This window comes from Sebastes fasciatus, chromosome 3, assembly GCF_043250625.1.
Source record: "Sebastes fasciatus isolate fSebFas1 chromosome 3, fSebFas1.pri, whole genome shotgun sequence".
NCBI classification, from domain to species: domain Eukaryota; kingdom Metazoa; phylum Chordata; class Actinopteri; order Perciformes; family Sebastidae; genus Sebastes; species Sebastes fasciatus.
This window is the reverse complement of record NC_133797.1, coordinates 32,253,870-32,273,805: the sequence shown is the minus strand read 5'-3', so window position 1 is coordinate 32,273,805 and position 19,936 is coordinate 32,253,870. Positions and strand designations below refer to the sequence as shown.

The 19,936-nt window shown below is 39.6% G+C and overlaps 2 protein-coding genes across 2 annotated transcripts; both read right to left on the bottom strand.

The window, feature by feature from the left end:
- Positions 1-5,594: 5,594 nt before the first annotated feature.
- rnaseh2a (ribonuclease H2, subunit A) lies at positions 5,595-10,018 on the bottom strand. Its single transcript, XM_074630337.1, has 9 exons — positions 9,934-10,018; positions 9,451-9,586; positions 8,235-8,306; positions 7,892-8,018; positions 7,712-7,799; positions 7,361-7,498; positions 6,857-6,944; positions 6,525-6,648; positions 5,595-5,978 (listed from the first exon to the last, which is right to left on the bottom strand). Exons 2-9 carry the CDS (start codon positions 9,575-9,577, stop codon positions 5,816-5,818), a joined length of 927 nt encoding a protein of 308 aa, XP_074486438.1. The 5' UTR covers positions 9,578-9,586; positions 9,934-10,018; the 3' UTR covers positions 5,595-5,815.
- Positions 10,019-14,123: 4,105 nt separating this feature from the next.
- On the bottom strand, positions 14,124-18,537 carry LOC141764790 (transcription factor Sox-10-like). The gene is made up of 4 exons (XM_074630336.1): positions 18,413-18,537; positions 17,350-18,047; positions 15,710-15,981; positions 14,124-15,570 (listed from the first exon to the last, which is right to left on the bottom strand). The coding sequence occupies exons 2-4, from the start codon at positions 17,802-17,804 to the stop codon at positions 14,780-14,782; spliced, it is 1,518 nt and encodes a 505-aa protein (XP_074486437.1). The 5' UTR covers positions 17,805-18,047; positions 18,413-18,537; the 3' UTR covers positions 14,124-14,779.
- Positions 18,538-19,936: the final 1,399 nt, after the last annotated feature.

Here is a 19,936-nt window from a genome sequence, read left to right as displayed (position 1 = left end):
ATCCAGCTGCTTTCACACCAGTTTTCATAAGGCATGCCAGCACCGGTTGTACAGCATGTTCTTTATTTGGCTATGTTGCATTGTACGATTTTTACTGTCTCTTTTTAAAATAGTGCATTAAATGAGACCAATGCAAAAGATGGAAAACAGTAATTGCATTTAAAATCAATAACTGCTTCAAAAAAAAAAGTCTTCCACTCCTGACATTTTTACATGGCTAAAAAATAGAGCAGTTTTCATTTTGAGGCAAGAGAGACACCATGTGGAAAGGATCTGCTAGTCCAATTAAAATGAGCCACCATATGTTGAACGGGCCAAGAGAAAAATGTTAGGACACCTGAGGGATCTTGACAGAGATAATTGAATCTGACGGACAGACATAACAGAGTCTGTGGAGACCGGGGAAACCCTGCTGATCCACAGATCAAGAAGCTTTAGATCAGACTGCTCCATATGGACCAGAAGTCGTGGGAATATATATATATATATATATATATATATATATATATATATAGCACATAAACATATAATAATCATAAAAGTGATGACTTATAAGGAAATTGCTGAATGATCTTTAAATCTGTACCATGTTAAAGAATCACTGATGGCGCCAGCATGAAATGCCAAGCGGAAATATCTGCCGTTTAATGAGGAAATCCTCAAAAGGTCACTTACACAGATGATGACATTTACAAAAATACATTTTGGCATCGGGTATGTTTAATAAGGCGGTGCAGATTGTCTTTAATTTTCTACTGAATAGAACATAATGAGCAACATTATCTTGATTTTTTTACTACAAGTTCATTATCTACTACATTGTTTTATACTGCACAATAAACAGTACCACAAATATATATATATTTTGTCAATATATAGATGACCCACACAAACAGGAAATCATTTTTAATGGAAACTTTTTAATCTCTTTCACAAAATAAAATCCATGCAGCTGACTTTTTTTTTGCAAAATCCATGGTGTCATCTGTTATTGCTGTTTGGACATACTTTTTGCATTTCTAACCTAAGTATTAGTCCTGATATCAATAATAACTTTATTAAACAACTACTGATTGAACACCCTCTTACCAGACTGAAAGCTAATGGACCCCCTTTGTTTGCCTAATGAGTCAAATAAGGGAGCATGGCCAGTGTGGATTTGTACACACAAGCAAGAGAGTACAGAGGAAAAACAAATAGTTATATCAGAACACATAACTCCAATATGCCACTAATATTTATTCCTAGTACTTTTCTCTGACTCATAGTTGAAGCCTCTCTTACTACCACGACTGTATCGCCGCCAAGCATTCATTCATGATGTCAGACGTGGAAAAGAACCGGCGCAATCCAATTAGCACAATTAAAGAGACGCCATGACAAGACACTGGGACTACTTGCAATGACCTCAGGGATTAGAGACCTGTTGACCCCATGTGACCTCGGTCACAGTGGGGAGGAGCTGTCCTTGGTGCTGAAAACTGTGTACAAGCCACAGCGGACAGTATAAATGACATTCTTTAGTGGATCGATGAAAAGGTCACTGAAGTTCTTGTGTCATTAAAGTTTTCACACAGCCTTTTGCAACACGGACAAACAAAATGATTTGCTGGTTTCAAAGAATTGAACACACTGACTGTCGTAGATAATACGAATACTATAGATAAAAAGTAGAGCTGCGGATTAAATATAGTTAAAGCATAGGACGGTTTGTGATAAGGGTGATTTTCTTAATTTTCTATCAATCCGTCAGTTATGTTTTTAATAATCGCTTAATTTTTCTTTCCAAAACCACACGATATTTTATATACATATATACCTCAACTCCATTATATGATATATAATAGAGTTATATATCACTGTATATATACAGTATATAACGGAGTTAAGGACCAAGTTGCATACCCACATTTAAGAAGCTTTAATCAGAAGATGTTTTGCATTTTTGCGTATTAAACGGCTTAACCAATTAATCCGTTATCAAAATTGTTGCGGATTAGTTTCCTAACAATGTACTCATCGTTTCAGCTCTAGTCTGTGTTAATATGAGAAACGCCATCCAACGTTAACTTCCTGTTTACCTTCCTAAATGTAGTTGGACGAACTACAGCATTTACAATATATAACACTTTGAAAAATCTGCAAGGAGAATAAAGACGTGGGCTTTTTAGATATTTTACATAGAAATGTCTAATGCTGTTGACTAAATGACAAACATACCATATATTAACAACTAATTCAATATAATGTAGATACATAATCTAAACTTTTACAAATCAAAATCTTTAATGACAAACTATGTCCCTCGCTGGAGACATTAAATAATAAAACAATGTTATTTGAACTTTTAGGTTGAGTTTTATTGTATAATTGTCCTGTAGTGTTTCTTAATCAGATGTACTCTTCTTTCCGGTGAATCAGCCGAGATCTTTGATTGATCTTCCTTCCAGTCTCTCTACAGATCTTCTCTCTTACCTCATCTAAAGGAAGGATCAGTACATGTTCGGAAAAGTACAGTAGTCTTAGATAACAGTCTACACTCATCTGGCAGGTCTTCTGGTATCAATTACGTAATCAATGGAAAAAACAGAATAGCTGCCAAATATTAGCAGCTTCTAATCTGCTTCTCTTCCTGAGCACCTTAATCCTTATTGTCTGCCAAGACAGGGCTATTCATTTTGGTTAACAAAACTGCTTTCATAAACATTTGCTTTGTTTTGTGAGATATATATATATTTTTTAAACTAGAATTACGGCCTCACAGTTGTATCCCTCTGCCAACCAGTCAATTTGCAGTTTACATCCATGTCTGTCAACAATGTCTTAACTTCATCATTTTATTTTATTAGACAGTTGTGTGAAATTGTCATAATTAGCATGTGAATTCTTGAGTTATAGCCAAAAATGTGTTTTGTGAGGTCACAGTGACCTTTGACCACCAAAATCGAATCAGTTCATCATTGAGTCCAAGTAGACGCTTGATCCAAATTTGCAGAAATTCCCTGCAGGCATTCCTGAGATGTCGAGTTCACGAGAATGGACGGAAATACAGTCTAAAAACATAATGCCTCCAGCTACAGCTGTCGCCAGCGCAGTGGCATAAAAATGCTGTTGTTTTGTAATTAGGGCTGTCCCGAATGTCATTTTTGGGGCTTTTTTGAAGCTTTGGTGAGAAACATTTGAAGATATTCCAAGCTTCGCGGAGGTCTGTCTGTATCCATTTGGGGGGCGCTTCAGTGCCCGGGACAGCGATATACGTCAGAGAATCATTTTATGATAAATGATGATAAATACATTTATGTTGAATATGAATAAAGTTGTGGTATTTTTCCTTATTTCATGGGCTATATTGGGATTTATACTTAATTATTACACACTTATATTAAAAAAAAAAAAAACACGAAGCATTTGAATACTGATTTGGAGGTCAACTACTATGGCAAAGGTCGAAGCTTCGAAGCATTTGGGGCAGCCCTATTTGTAATACAAACAAAAGTGCAAAATGTATAGAGAGCATATTAGAGAGGTGAAGAGCTTCTTTTCGGTTGTGATGAATATGAAGCGAAACATTTGCCGCATTTGTTTAGCATTGAAACTAACCCATGAAGGCGTGTGGAAATGACCATCATGACTGACTGCGTGCTTCTTGTCTGTCATGTCATCGTTTATTGTTTATGCCCTTTCCTAATTATATGTTTACACACTAGACTTGTTGACTGCTTCTTTCCCATAAACAACTCCATTCATTCACCATGGATGAAGGTTAAGTGTGATCTAACAGAATTAAAGGTAACAGTCTTACGCTGAAATAGATCGTCACCTTGATCCTCAACAGGAAAGGGCCAACTATTTTTAATCCCATTGACGCAGCAATAGACCAGGCTACTTAGAGGGATTAGATGACGGGTCTGGGGAGGTTATAAATGAGCGTACATGAAGGGATGAGGGAAGGAATCAGACAGAACACAACAGATCAAGCTCTGCGACGTGTTGGTCACTACAGAAAGATCCACACATCCTGCTGAGGCTGAAGCAGACCCAACATCTAAACTCCCAACACCAGCTGGTGGACTTTGCCTTCAGTCTCAGTACGTCCAAGCAACAGCTATAACCATGGAGGCCGTGGTCCAGACCGTGACCACCACTGCAGCCTTCAACAGAGAAGCTTTTCCCAGGAAAGCCCTGAGAACAAACTTCAGAGGTGCGTCGTCTCACTTTGTGGGGAGCTCCATTGTGATCCTGTCCTCGTTTGCGGTCTCCACTTTGGCTATGAACTGGGGGAAGAGAATCCAAGAGTCTCGACACAAATCCATCGAGAGCTAACGACGCTGGACAGATGGACATGCCTTTTTTGTTTGTTTGTTCACCTTTGTTAAGCTGGGCATGTCAATAAAGTATTTATTTTTCTCATGATATGGACACCCCTTCTTATCCAGCTGCCTTTTGTGTTCCTGTAGCAAAATGTGTTATGTCATGCGTGAAGCTTCCTGCGTGTTCAAGAGTTTAGCCCAGCGAGTCAGAAGAGGATGAAGCTCTTAGAGGATGTGAGACAGATCAACAACAGAGAAGACTTGCATTTGGCAAACATCTCAAGATCAATCTATGCAACGCCAAATGTGCTTTGTTTGGTTAATACAGATTACACTGTGGTATTTAAAGAGAAGAACAGAATGCAGTAATACCATCAATCCTCCTTTTTACCTCATACTGTAGCGGGTAGTCTCAACATGTAAAACTGAAAAGACTAGAAAATCCTTTTCTATATTTAGAGGTATTAGTGCAAAATATCTGCTGCTGGTGCTTCAGTTATTCAAATGTGATCTTTTTTTTGCAAGTTATATATCAATTTTGTAAAGACAGAATATAATGTGAAAGCTAAAATTAGAATAAAAACAAACCTGTATTTATTTATATTTTAACAGAAAAGCATGACCTTTTGTTTTGTAGTTTTCCTACAAGGGCTGGGTATTGAATCTCAAACTGTTTTGGTGCCGACAACACCAAGTGTTGAAAACTGTTAAGTACTGAAAGCTAGCATTGAAAGATTACTCATTCTTAAATTATACTTTGATTAGACAATGTCTGATTTGAATCATAATTTAAGACTGTATTTTATAAGGCAATGCATAAATATTGTATGGTTGTTTGTTTTAGACGAAGTTTAACATTTGAAAACTTTCTTTTCTTTTGTTAAATGTATTCCTGATTTTGTTATATGTGTCAAAACTCAGGTATCATACTATACCCATAATAACACATAAATGATAAGCCATGGTCTTTATGCAGTACTGTAGCCTAAACGATGTGATAAAACATCATGAGAGACTGTGATTTCAGTGTTTGTTGAACAAGCTGTGCTGAGTGGTTTTCATTCAGCAGTTATCATAGTGTAGTGGATATTTTGCATTTGTCCACTGGTTGTGTTGGGACCCATAATGGTTCATGTTAAACATGCTTTTCAACACCCTGGTGTATTCTTTCACTTCGCCACCAGAGGGCAGTATTAGCATTAAAGATTGCAGCACATTCCAAACAATGCCTCTTTGCTTCTGTATGGTGTATTTTAAAACAAGGGCTCTTACAGTCAAAAAGTGAGTTTTAAACATTATTTTATAAAAAAAAAAAAAAACAGGTACAAACAGAACAAATAAAGATAGATCTTCATTTATGTTTGTATTGGTGATACAAACATACAATATCTGCAATGTTTCATCAAAGTCCACATCTGTGCCAAAGACTCACTGTTTGGTCTGCACATGAAAGCTTGCACATGATTTCCTGTGTGTGTGTGTGCGTGTCCTCTACTGTGTTGTCTTCAGAGTGTGTCGAGGCTCTTCAGCCTCCGCTCAGTGAAGAAGCGGTGTGTCTGGTGGGTCGCGTTTTGGTTGTTACCTCCAGCTGATGCACTGAAGTAGGCCAACATGGACCGGTTGTTCTGCCGCTGAGCCGCCTTCTCCCCGTCCTCGTCCTCGTCGTCCCTGAGGACAGATTTGATAAAACCAGACAGATTTTAACACTGTGGTTAGCTCTTGTCTCCTCAAGTCAAAGGATTTGCAGACATTAAGCATGACCTGGAAATCAAAGGGTTGTGGTTTTCACAAAGCAACAACAAACTCGCACAACACACAACAAAGCAATTCTCAAAAGCAAATTTTTTCATGTTGTTTTTGGCTTTCATGAACGTGGATAAAAGCTTGAAAGTGATTTAACGCTTTAAGAAAATTCTTTTTATCTGCCAAATTCCTGTTACAGAATAGCAGAGATAGTAATTTTCTCAGAGCAGAATAACAGCGGGCACAGAAAATCATGTTTTAATGCTGCATTTCAATGGTATTATTTGACTTCTGGAATCAGGGCGCCACGATAGCTCAGTTGGTAGAGCGGGCGCTCATATAACAAGGATGACTTCTAACTGCGGTAGTAATAAAGGCTTAAAAAATGAAAAAAAAATAACCGTAACTTACAAAATCAACCTTTTATACATCTAAGGACTTTCAAAATCAAATTAATTTAAGGCTCTTTACCAGTGGACAGTCACACCCTTGCTGTCCATCAGGGTTTGGGCAGTGCTCCAGCTAAATCGAACAAACTGAGGGTAACCGAACACTGGGTCCAGGTACTTCAGCAGCCACGCTTTAGTCTTGGGGTCTGAAAAGACAGGGGGAAAAAAATCTGTTTATCTACATTCAGTTTCTATATGCATCGATAACTGTCCTGTTTAGGTAACGTTAACAGTGACACAATTAAAAAAAGAAATGCCTGTAATGCTGATTTTATTTAATAAATGTAAAAAGTATTTCTCAAACATGGATCACATCACGGAAGGATTATAATAGCCGTTGATCGTTTCTATTACCACTGGGGTATCCTGAGCCGTAGTCTGCATCAACCTCTTCCAAGTCCTCAGGAAAGTTCCAGCCCTTTACAACACGATCCCTGGCCACCTGAAGAACAAAAAACTACTGACTGATTTTGAACAAAGCTTAAAATGTGGACACAGAGCTTTTCAGCAGCAGCAATTTTTAGCTCTATAATCCTGAATTACGGGTAATTTACTGACTAATATGGACAACAATTTCTGAAATTGGTCCAGTATTGAGGGACACTTATAATAACAATCTGAGCCTGTTCGGCAAAAGCAAGCACTTTTAGTGGACGTAACGTTACATTGACGCTGCTCACTTGCCCTCAAAGCTCATTTTGCAGCTGCTGGCTACAGTTCTCCCTCAATACTGGACCAGTTTCAAAAATTCTTGTCCCCATTAGTCACGTCGACACAAAAACATGACAACATTGGGACTAGATTGAAATATACAGAAGTTACTGTGAACTGAGATCCAGTAGGCTGCTGGTCACTAACCTTCGCACAGATACTGGCTGCACTGACGACGGGGAAGAGGGAGTCGGCCTTCGGTCTCACAGTCACCTCGATACCTGGGAACAGCTTGGAGAGTTTCTCCTCATACTTCTCGGCTGGGCCAACTGTGTCCACAAATACCTGGAGAAGGGCAGGCCAAGTAAGACGGGGAAAAAAGAAAGAAGACAAATGAGTGATAACGGGAATATGTTGTGTTGTCTAATGTTGAATGTTTCCATCTTGAATCTATTCATGACTTTCACTCACAGAACTGTACAGTACACGAAGAGCACACAATTCACAGGGACAACACAACAAAATCATTATTTATTTATATTCACATGAAGTGCATACCTCTGTGAGCTGCACTCCACTGTCCAGGGCATACTGTACTAGACCAATTGCTGTATCATGTGAAAGGGCGTTCAGGTTGTATTTTGTCCTAACAAAAGCAGACATTTTGTCAGGGTGTAAATATAAAACACAGCATATGACAAAAGAACAAGTGTGCATGATACTGTGTGAGCCACATACCTCTGTAACATGCTGGTAGAGATGGTGTTTGGTGAGAGGATCTGCACAGCCCAGCCTATGTAACTTTTGGCTTCATCCAGTGTTTGGAAAAGATTCTCTCTTTCTGCCTCTGTTAGAGTCTTTGAATCTGATAAGGGAGTGACAAAACGCATCAACAAAAAAATTATGTATTGCTTATTATGTTTTCTGGTGGTATTTATAACTACTTGAACAAAGGAAAAGATGAATCGGTTAGCTTCATATTTTCTTCAGTAAGATAACAGTGAGGATGAGTTTAAAAGCACCACGCTGAGAAAGAGTGTGTAACATCATTATCAACTCATCTGCAGAGATGTAGGATTACCTGCTACTTTTGAAGCCTTCAGCTGCGGCTTTTTGGAAACAGGACAGAAACATATTCCATACACCATGGGCCCTGCATCACAAAACATAAACAGTGTAAAAATGATGGTAACCACATGACACAATGCAGTCAGTGCTAGAACAAATGAGCAATGCATTCAAACCATGGCAGACTATAGCAAATCATGATCTCCATGATAAACTATAGATACGATACAACTTTATTGTCAGTTTGCACTGAAATTCATTTTGCATCCATAGGCAGCTCAGTTTAAGAAAAAGTACACATACAATAGACATACTGTTACCATAGACAGACAGACAAGTAAGACCCATCAGACAAAAAACAAAACACATCACAATTAACCATACATAACCCATTAAAAAATACCATCTGTCCTCTGGATTTACATCTCCTTAGCAGCACATTCATTATTATTTAGCAAAAAGATGGACTGATGGACAAAAGCGTAAATGTAGGGACTCTAAATCGGACAAAGGAGGACGGTCTGCAGGACAGATAATAATGCACACAGTGCACTTTCATAGACTAAGCTACTGGAGTTACCCTGCACTATACTCATTTTTAACAGTCTCTTCTGCACTTTTTAATAGTCGTGTATCACAGCTGTTACCCTGCACTATATTCAGTTTTAAAAAAAATTCTTCATCTCCTTGTATTTTTATATCTGGTATATTTTTTTGTACTTTGCACTACTAACTTTTTTACTAACATGTTTTGCTCTATGGAACTGTGATGCTGGAAACTTGAATTTTCCTCAGGATCAATAAAGTTACTATCTATCTACCTTTCCATCTATCTATCTATAACTCCCAGGTATTTGTAAGAAGAGACCTGTTTAATTTTTACATTATGAATTGTAACTGGAGACAGCTGAAAGTCAGGAGGACAATTCAGTTTTAACAGTTTTTCTTCATCTCCTTGTATTTTTATATCTGGTATATTTTTTTGTAGTCTATCTGTCTGTCTGTCTGTCTGTCTGTCTGTCTATCTGTCTGTCTGTCTATCTGTCTGTCTGTCTATAACTCCCAGGTATTTGTGTGAAGATACCTGTTTAATTTCTACATGAATTGTAACTGGAGGCAGCTGAAAGTCAGGAGGAAGGACAAAAATAATGACAGATGACAGCAACAGAAGATGTAAGGATGCAGTCAGTCGTGTTAAGACAGTGTGTATTGTCATAGTAACAGCATACCCAGCACAGGCCCCCTGCCTGCCTCGTCGATGCCCAGACAGCAGTCCTCAGTCCGGCACACATCAGGGATCTGAGAGGCCAGCCGGCAGCTGACCGAGTTGTCTGTCTCATAGGGGCTGAGGTCCATGACAGCTGGCTGAAACATATTAAACATTAGTCTCATCATGTTCAAGTCATACTCAAACATTTACAACTCTTAATCCCCTGACAACCTGCCATGTTAGCACACATGACACATAGCAGGTGTTCGTCTAGCTCTTCTAACCGTTAGTAACCGTTAACTAACCGTTATAACCGTTATTAAACGTTATTGACCGTTATTGTATTATGAACTCAACCGTTAGCTTGCTGTTTAACTTCTCAAACTGACATTTTTTTACCAGACTGCGCTGATTTTTTTTTCTAAACGAGTAGTTTAGGTTCTTGTGATAAAACCTTAAAGCAGCATATATCATTATAAATCTGAACAAAGCTAATTCTTACCTATTTAGACGGTGACAACACTGTTCACTACTTCTGTGTTGTGTTTCTGTCTGCTGCAGATTTGGCGCCCCTGGACTGACGTCACTAGTGATGTGTCGGTGACGAACGAGCCGGTTCATTGAGCCGGCTCTTTTAAGTGAACGATAATAGCCGTTTTTTTCTTTTTTCTTTTTTCTTTAATTAATTCAAGGCAGAATGATAGGACAATTTTCTCCGCGCCACGGGAACTCCATGCACTGACTGTGACTGAATGTTGTGTTAATGACGTCCGTACGACCAATCAGGGGATGACAGACCATGATCATACCATCAAGCAGGGAGGTGCGGGGAGGGAGCGGGGAGGGACGGGGATGCGTGGCGTGCTGACGATCTACAGGTACAGAGCAGGAGGGAGAGGAGGAGAGAAGGAGAGAAAGAGATAGAGGAGTGCGGTGCGCGAATAGCAGACAAGATGAGTGACAGTCGGAAACGAAGCAGCATGTAAAGTTATGGTATTCTGGAAATTATAAAGTTTAGTATAATTAAATTGAATAATTTAAGTGATATATGTGCACACATACTAATCATAGGTCAAAACAGATCTAAATTTGGCTGAATTATAAAAGGCAGAAGTGGTAAAGTGAAGAGCCGTTTGGGAGCCGAAAGAGCCGGCTCTTCTTGGTGAGCTGAGCCAAATGATCTGGCTCACTTAAAAGAGCCGAAGTTCCCGGACGTCACACGCTTCTTCTTCTTCTTCTTCTTCTTCGTGTGTTTTTGCGGATGATTGCAACACCAGCTTTAAGGTGCATACCGCCACCTACAGGACTGTCTGTTGCAGCCTACTTTATAGTATGTTCTGCCTTATCTCACTTTATCTGCCAAACTTCCAATATTTTCTTTTTTTATTAGTGCTTTATCTTCCTCTTTACCAACTGGAATGTCATTCTTTTTCCTTCCTTTTTCCTACTTACATACCAGTAAGTAGTAAGTTATCAGCAAAATATACTTATCAGTATTGTATATGTAAAGGTACATAGAATTGACCCTTTCAGAGAGTTATAATTTTCTATATATATTATATTATTAAATTGCTGTTAGTGATGCATTAAAATGAAAACAGCATGTTAATGTAATTTGCACACTTTGCTACTGTATATAGTATGTTATTGTACACTTGCTCTATATATCTATCCATCTATCTATCTATCTATCTATCTATCTATCTATCTGTCTATTAATGTTCCAGCTGGTCGACATGCAGCGAGCTAATTCCAGCTGTTATATATAGGCCTACTGTTGTTTAGATAAATCTACAGTGCATCATATTCTAAAAGATGATCCTTTGTTTTGTAGCTACGTAAAATCTTAATCTGAAAAATAAGAAGCAACTACAGTTGTCAAATAAATATAGTCGAGTAAAACGTACAATAGGCTATAGTTATGAACCTGATCGATGCTTGAGATCCTCTGGCAGGACCGGTACCAATCGTTCCAAGATCCAAACTTGTCAACAAAGGTGACCAGGCTCTTGCTGTCCGGGCCCCTCAGCTGTGGAACTCCCTACCTGAGGTTCACAGGCAGGCAAACTCAGTATCTTCCTTTAAATCTCTTCTTAGAAACTCACTTTTATCGTATGGCTTTTTCTTTACTGATGGTGCATTGTTGTAACTATTAATATAATTTTATCTTGTTTTTATCTTAAGTTCTGGATGTTATTTACTTTTATCATGCTTTTACTGTAAAGCACTTTATAACTTTGTCTTTGAAAGATGCTATATAAATAAAGTTATAATAATAAGAAGAAATATTATTATTATTATTATTATTAATCTGAAATGTAGAGTAGTGGAAGTAAAGTAAGATCAAGTACTGAAATTTTACCTAAATGCAGTGATTGTGTAAATGTAGCCTACTAATTACTTTCCATGAACAGCTGGATTGATTTCAAACAAACCTTATTTTTGATACTCTCATTTTACTGTATCTTTACTTTTTTTGTATTATATTTATTTTCAGGGGCAGATCTTATTAATCATCATTTACTAATATGTAAATCTGCCAGATTTGGCCAATGTTGACACATTTTCACCTGCAATCCCTTAACATATATTTCAACAGTTTTGGGGACCTCAGGCCAAAAATATAAACAATGGGCCCCCATTGGCGTCCTCTTTATGTTAATTTGGTTGAACATAAATTTGTTTGGGAATATGCACCTTTGACAAAAAATGGTAACAAGTCGGGCTTCACCTCAAGTCCCTTCACATTTGAGCTGCTTGATGATGCATGTTCCCAAGCAAATTTGCATGTAATCAAATCACCATCAGTCAAGTAAAACACAGTGAATGAGGATCTGGGACTATATCCAGTCCTGAAAACAGATCAAAACTAGAAATTTACTTTGCTGCAGCATGAGTTGTTGTGGTGTATTTTCAATGCATCCTTTGTCAACTTCTACGGTTGAAATCTCCTCAGATTCAAAGCCTTTAGATCTGTCATAAACTCCCACATGTCAATAGGGTTTATTGACAGTGTAATCATTCATATATATGTTTCATTCTCTAATATTTCCTCTCTTTCTGTTTTATGCAATTCAAGGTTTATTTCTGGTTTCTGAGAAGAGGCCTAAAGCTGGAACCAACAGTTGAAGTATTGTCCCGTTTGATATTTTTATCTAATTAGTTTCCTTCCAACCACATTATCTTTTTTTCTTTCCGTGCTCACAACATGATTCTATCAGTGTTTGTGAATCACCTGATCGGATGAAATCCCAGTTCTCTGAGTGCAACCATTTTAAAATTCATAAACCAAGTGTAGCTCGTGTAATTTATGGTGAAAATGAACAGCTGGTTTGGACTGCTCCGTGAATTACCTTCCACTTTCTACTAATTTCAGCTCTCACCCTTGTTTTTGTTGCAAAAGACCACCACGTCGTCGTCTATCATCATTTATGTTTTACATCTCCACAATCCCACAATGAACTTGACATTTTGATTTTGGATGCGTGCTGAATGGGTTTAAACAGCAGCTGAGTGTGGAGGCAGGGAGGGAGCCTCAGGTGGAGAGGAGAGGGCAGAGTGAAAGGAAAGCCATGTACAAAAGTCCAAGTGTACGCCGGTTACTGAGCTGAAATTGGCCTTGCCTCTGGCTCTTTACACCCACCCCTTCTCTCTGCTTCTGTCCCTCTCCCTCGCTGAATGGCTTTCTTTGTCTTTCTCAGTAACACGCAGTCCCCAGCCGATTAAATGTGGGGAATTAGTAGTCAATTTTAGCCTACCACACACACAAACACACTAAACAGCTTAGGTTGGTGGGGCACTGATTGTGTTGTTATTACAGTTCACACGTCAGCAGCGTGTTTTTAATTAATTTTTTTCCACCCTTCACTGGCTCCATGTGTTATCTCTGAACCATGGCATAAAATAACGCTCTTACACAGAGTTTTTTGTTTTTTTTATAAATAAATTGATTTAATAGATGACAACAATAAAATTTCAACATTGCTTTTCTTGTATGGAAGCAAAATACTCAAAGTGAATGTATAGCAAACACTTTACAAAACTATCCAGAATTATACAAAATGGAAGAAGCAAAGGTGTGACACACAATGCATTATTACTGACATACAAATAATAACTACATGGTAAGAGGGTCAGTATGAAATGATACATCACGTAATAGAGACCGTGGTAATGACCATTATTCACATTGCTGAAGAGGAAGAGGTCTATTTGGGAATATAGGAGGAAAAAAACTGTAAAGACGAAAACATGCTTTTGGCCTACATGCAGTGCAGAGCGGTCGTACATGTGATTCTAATCCTTAAGTAGCGCCCAAAGCTGGCCAATTATCTGAAGAGATTTGGTTGAGACTTTGCACTTATAGATTTGAACTCAGTTATTGGGAGAAAAATCAGATGTGAATCAGCAAAATGTTAGGCACTTAAAAAGCAAAAAGCAAAGACTGAAGCGGAGGTTTACTGCTCTGAAATTGTGAATACCTTCAGCATTATTTGACCAGGTATCCAGTGTTGTATTTCTCCTTTGCTATTGGCACAAAATGAATAGAATTGAGGTAAGTGTCCAAGACTGAGCGTTAAACTGAAATACATCTCTTTCCCTCTCTTTTTCCTATTTTTCCCCTTAAATGCTTAATTCTTCAGTTCAGTGAAGTCAATGTAATGAAAGGACAGAGATACAGAGTGTGCTATGTACAAAGAAAAAAAGAGGTTGCAACTATCCTTTCCTGGCCACGAAAAAACAACTCCAGGGAACATCTTATTGAAAACAAAACATGCTTTTCCCAAAGCAGTGGTGCAGATGTATTAGTGTAATATCAAATCAGTCACAATAAAGTTACACCCTAGGATATCAACAATAAACTTACTACTCATATAAAATAACACAATAACATCAAAAACATCTGCTTTAGTTTGGTTAATAAAATCTGATTATGTCAGTCTAAACCCGTCGTTTGTCTGGGTCAAATCAGAGTCACTCATCAATGCAACATCTGTTCACTCTCAGTGTCTCACTCCTCTACCTCATGTATGTACATCCCAACTTATACAATTTTATGATGGCACACGTTTGTTAATTTCATTTCTGATTGGCAGTTGATTCACACTTTATATTGTGTGAGTTTGTGGCTGTTTTTTTTTTGTTTTTACTCTGTAAGGCCCCGTGGATGCGTCTTGCATTATATTGGCTAAAAAAGTAAAAACCTCTAATGTAACATCAATATGGCACGGGCGCACACACACATACACATACACATACACAATCACACGCTCACATATTTGCGCACCCACAGACACACAGATCCACTCACACACTTCCCATATTTCCCTCTGCTCAGCTGGTCTCCCTCAAGGTCTTGTGAGTGTGGTGTAAACAGGCTGCTCCCAGTGCGTGGGGCTGTGAGAGGGGGCCACGCTGGAGGGGTCTCCGATGGTAGTGTACAGAGGCCTCTGTGTAGGGCCCATGTAGGAGAAGGCTGAGTACAGCCCCGGGGCCTGGCTGGAGTGGGCATAGTACGCCCCAGGGGCCTGGTGCTCGCCGTACTCGAACTGAGCCCTGGAGGCCAGCGAGGGGAAAGCAGAGCCATAATGGGGGAGGCTGAGCGGGGTGTAGGTGACATGGGTGCCTGAGGAGGGAGAGGACGAGGCCTCGGCGTAGTGGCTCCCGGCCGCAGACTCGCTCTTGATCTGGGCCTTGGAGGGGTCGGAGGACGACGGAGAGGCTTGGGGCTGCTGCTGCTGCTGTTTGGAGAGCCACGCGGAGTGCCCACTAGCAGCAGCCAGGGCGTAGGCGTAAGACGAGGCCGAGGATCCGGCCGCAGAGGCCCCGGTTGCGCTCTGCGGGTGGCCGTTCGGAGGAAGGTACTGGTCGAACTCGTTCACGTCAAACGGCTCGATGTTGGACATCACCTCGTGGCTGATCTCGCCGATGTCCATGGTGCCAAAGTCGATGTGGGGTTTAGCGCTCGATGATGACGGACCGCCGGATGCCCCCTCAGCTCCGACCCCGAGGCCACCCCTGGACCCCCCTGATCCTCCGGCCGCTCCTGCTGCCCCCTCCCTCTTGGCATCTGACAGTTTCCCAGACTGGAGCTCTGTCTTTGGGGTGGTGGGAGGTGTGGGCGGGCTGTGACCCTGACCTAGAGGAAAGAGGAGAAGGGACAACATGGTCAGGTGAACTTTGACCTCTCCTTTTAGTGTTACTTTGATTTAAATCAAACTAGTTTTATGTTTTTTTTCTTGACCAAATATCTCTTGAAATCTGAAAGGATTATATACCAGCAGGATGGTGGTGGTGATGGTGGTGGTGGTGCAGGTCACCCAGTGGAGACCCAGCCCCGCCGTTGTGCTCCAGATGCAGGGTCTTGTAGTGGGACTGGGAGTGGCTGGCCTCCCCTTCCCCCTGGCTGTCCGCGTCACCAGTAGTAGCTAGTTTGCCGTTTTTGCGTCTCCTGGGCTGGTACTTGTACTCCGGGTAGTCCTTCTTGTGCTGCTTCCTCAGCCTCTCCGCCTCCTCGATGAATGGCCTCTTGTCGCTCTCATTCAGCAGCCTGGAGGGGAGAAAAACAAGGACTGAGTTTAACCTAATGAATTAATGTTAAAGTATTTTCTTAGAATATGTGTGATAATTATAAATATTGTGGCATTCAAGCACCGTGCACAGAGGATATGGAGGGTGAAGGACGTTAAAGAGGGACACAAATACCCCACACCTCACCTCCATACCATTATTGACACACAGTACACCTGAACTGAATGGACTGTAATGCTGTGCAACATGCTGCCTTCCACTGTGTAATTGTCTGAAATATATTAATTATTTATTTTTTTAAATATTTTTTTAGTTACAAGTTCTTTTAACATGGTCATGGAGCATATATATACTGTATATTTGTATTCTGGGGGTATCGTTCCTATGCAGAGGGTAGTTTAGTTTATTTATTGACTACACTGAGGGCGTTTTATATTTAAATAATTATTTATTTATTGTGTTGAGTTGGATGTGCTACTCTTTTGTACTGTAATTATCTTGTGCTTTTTTCTACCTTTTTTATTTTCTTAAAGCTGACTCTGTGTTTTGATTTCTATTTCTATGTGTTTTCTTTGTTTACAATCACCAGCTTGAGGTTATAATGTGCCCACTTTCTACTTTTTTTGAGTTACACATCTATAAGATAAGTGTGTGTGTGTATGTGTGTGTGTGTGTGTGTGTGTGTGTGTGTGTGTGTGTGTGTGTGTGTGTGTGTGTGTGTGTGTGTATGTGTGTGTTGCATATGGAGGGTAAAACTCGCCATTTAGGCTGATATTACATTACATTATATTAAAAGAGCTCAACAAAAAAAGCATGATTTCTGTTTCAAGGTGTTTTCTTTGTTTACAATCACCAGCTTGAGTTTATAATTTGCCAATTTTCTACTTTTTCTGAGTTCCACTCCCACTTATCCTTTACGCACAGGCGACACAGGAAACGTGCACCACTGTATGGCCACACTGTTCTGTTCTTCTCTGTGGAACATGGTCATGGAGCATATATACTGTATATTTGTATTCTGATTTTTCTTTTCTTAAAGCTGACTCGGTGTAAACTGCTCAGAATTCCAATGTACTTATATTAGGTGCAAATGGCAAATAAAACTCTTGAATCTTGAATCTAAAACTCGCCATTTAGGCTCATATTACATGACATTATATAAAAAGAACACAACAAAAAAAAGCATGATTTCTGTTTCTATGTGTCAATCACCAGTTTGAGTTTATAATTTGCCCACTTTCTACTTTTTTTGAGTTCCACATCTACTTCCCCCACTTATCCTTTACGCACAGGCGACACAGGAGGAAACGTGCCACTGTATGTAAGGCCACACTGTTCTGTTCTTCTCTGTGGAAAACAACCACCACCCCCCTCCATCCATACAAACCTCCACAGTTTGCCCAGAGTCTTGCTGAGCTCGGCGTTGTGCAGGTGTGGATACTGATCGGCCAGTTTCCTCCTCGCAGCTTGAGCCCAAACCATGAAGGCGTTCATGGGCCTCTTCACGTGGGGCTTCGCTTTGTTTCCGTTGTTAACGCGCACCGGCATGGGCACGAGAGTCCAGTCGTATCCGTCCAGCACCTGACTGACCGCTTCTCTGATGCCAATCGGGAATCGATCGTCTTCTATCTCCGATTTGGCCACGTCGCCTCCCTCTCCATCTCCATCCTCCTCGCTGCCGTCCGCGGCGCAGAGCGAGGTGAGCTGCGGCGGAGGTCCGCTCAGAGGTGACTCCTGGCCGGGTGGAGGAGCTCCGGGTTGAGTCGGTGACAGAGAGTGACCGTCGTCTGAACCTCCGGGACTCAGTTCCGCCTCGGACAGGCTGTGATCCTCACCAGACATTTTTTTTTTTTTTTTTTTTTTTAACTTTCAACTAATAAGAAGACAACCAATGAATGTCAAATGATTTTTTTTTTTTAAAGAGAGAGTCCAAACTATTCAGTTTTAATTAATTATTTTCTGAATAAGACGTCTGTTCCAGTTATTGCTGACTCTTCTCAGGCAAAGCCATACTGATGCGTAAAAAGTGTCCAAATCCTTTTCCACCGTCGGCTGCAAATCCGATTCAGCAAAAAGTAGTTACACCTAAAAGACATATTAAGTATAATACAAACAATTCAGTACTAATTAAGTCCACAAATAAGGAAAAACAAATATAATTGTAGTTTTCCTGTGAATTAAGCCCGGTTTACTTAATAGATAAAGAGAGTTAGCGGATTAAATGTGACCATACTGCGTATCTCTAGCCAATAATAATATTAATATAGCCTAATAATGATAATGCTATTTGGACGAACCGCATCCAGAAAATACATTTTCATCGAAGCCAAATTAACAAACCTCCTCCAATTTAAAAATAATACACCTGGCACAAGATATACTGATATGAAATATTTCATTTTCTGATATAAATTTTGTTTTAAAAAAAAAAAAAAAATTACATAACTTACCAATTTAGATGTCCAGTGGTTCAACATTGGGAGTGTGTGTGGCTGACTGTAGAGCCGATGAATGGCTGCTCTGTGTGGCAACACCGGAGCTTAAAGAGCGCCTTGTGAGGAGGACTGGGAGGAAAAAAAAGTGATTGAAAGTGGAAAACATTCCCAGAGAGGCAGCATTCCAGCACACAGTAAGCCCCGCCCCCTCGGGCTGCGCACCGCGCTCTGATTGGTCCGCTAATTATCCCGCTACTCTCTGACTGGACGAGAGCAACACACTGTTTAATGCGCGTCTTGTCCATCACTGCAGCATTTCCAACAGAGAAGAGGTGAGATTTTTACATCGGAGTGGCTTAAATGACTCTACAGTGCGCCCATTTAGAGGCAGGAGAAGGCCAGCGTTGTTGGACGTGTTGACATGTTATATCAAACAAATAAACAATCATGAGGAGAGTTATTGCCTCGTGTGGTCACGTTCCTCTAAAAAAAAAAAAATAAATCTAAAGTGCAGCTCTGATTTAAGCAGTTTGATACAGGAAATAAAGCTTTGAGCTATAATCTTTATATAAAAATAAAATCAAGTTAATTAAAAGATCTTATTTTTCAAAAGAAAATGTAGGCTAATAAATAAATAATAATTAATCAGTTATGTAGGAAAGGCTATATTTGGGTTAGTGATGTCGTCATAAAGTCGATGATAATTAATCCAGCATCAGTATTTTTCTATTTGACCAAATAATAATATAATCTTTTAAGCAGTTTTGATTTGAAAGGATAGGTTCAGCCAAAGTCCGATTAGTGCATTACTAAAACAAATATTCACTAACACACATTGTTTCTTTATGAACTGTATCAGAATATTTATTCAGAAAGTCAATGATTTTGACATCCTTGATCAGATGTGAACTACCAACCTCAAGATTGCAGCTTTAACATCTTGAGCCACCTAAGTCCATCTACATTATTGAATTATTATGTAGCCTATGTTTATGCATGATGTAAACATACTTAGAGAAGTGTTCCACTTTTCCTGGAAACACTGTTTACTGTTCACTGCAGTATGATACCCAAGAAGATCACGTTGTGTTACTTTTATTTTGAAACGTGATCAGAGACAACATGACATTATTTAATGTTTAAAACAGCTAGCAAACTTAAATACACTTGTGTTTTTAGGCTCCTGAACACATGCCAATCAGTTTCTGTTTGACTTTCAACCACGCCCACAATGGTGATGTCACACAGGTAAAAAAAATAATTAAGTGACAGGTATAGGCTATAGTGTTTTAAAGACAAAATGTAGCCTAGAATTATTGGTTCCAGTAAGTCAATGGCAAAACAATGAGATGCTTAAATGCCCCACAGCTGCTGAAGTCCTGCAGAGTTAGTCAGCGTTTTAGAAATCACCAGTTTAACCAGTTTTAGGTTGTTATCAGGCCTATAGGCCTATACAGCATGCAGACCAATGTGGAATTGTTCAATGCAAATGAAACCAGAATTAATTCATCAATAATTAAATCTATCATGTTTATTTTT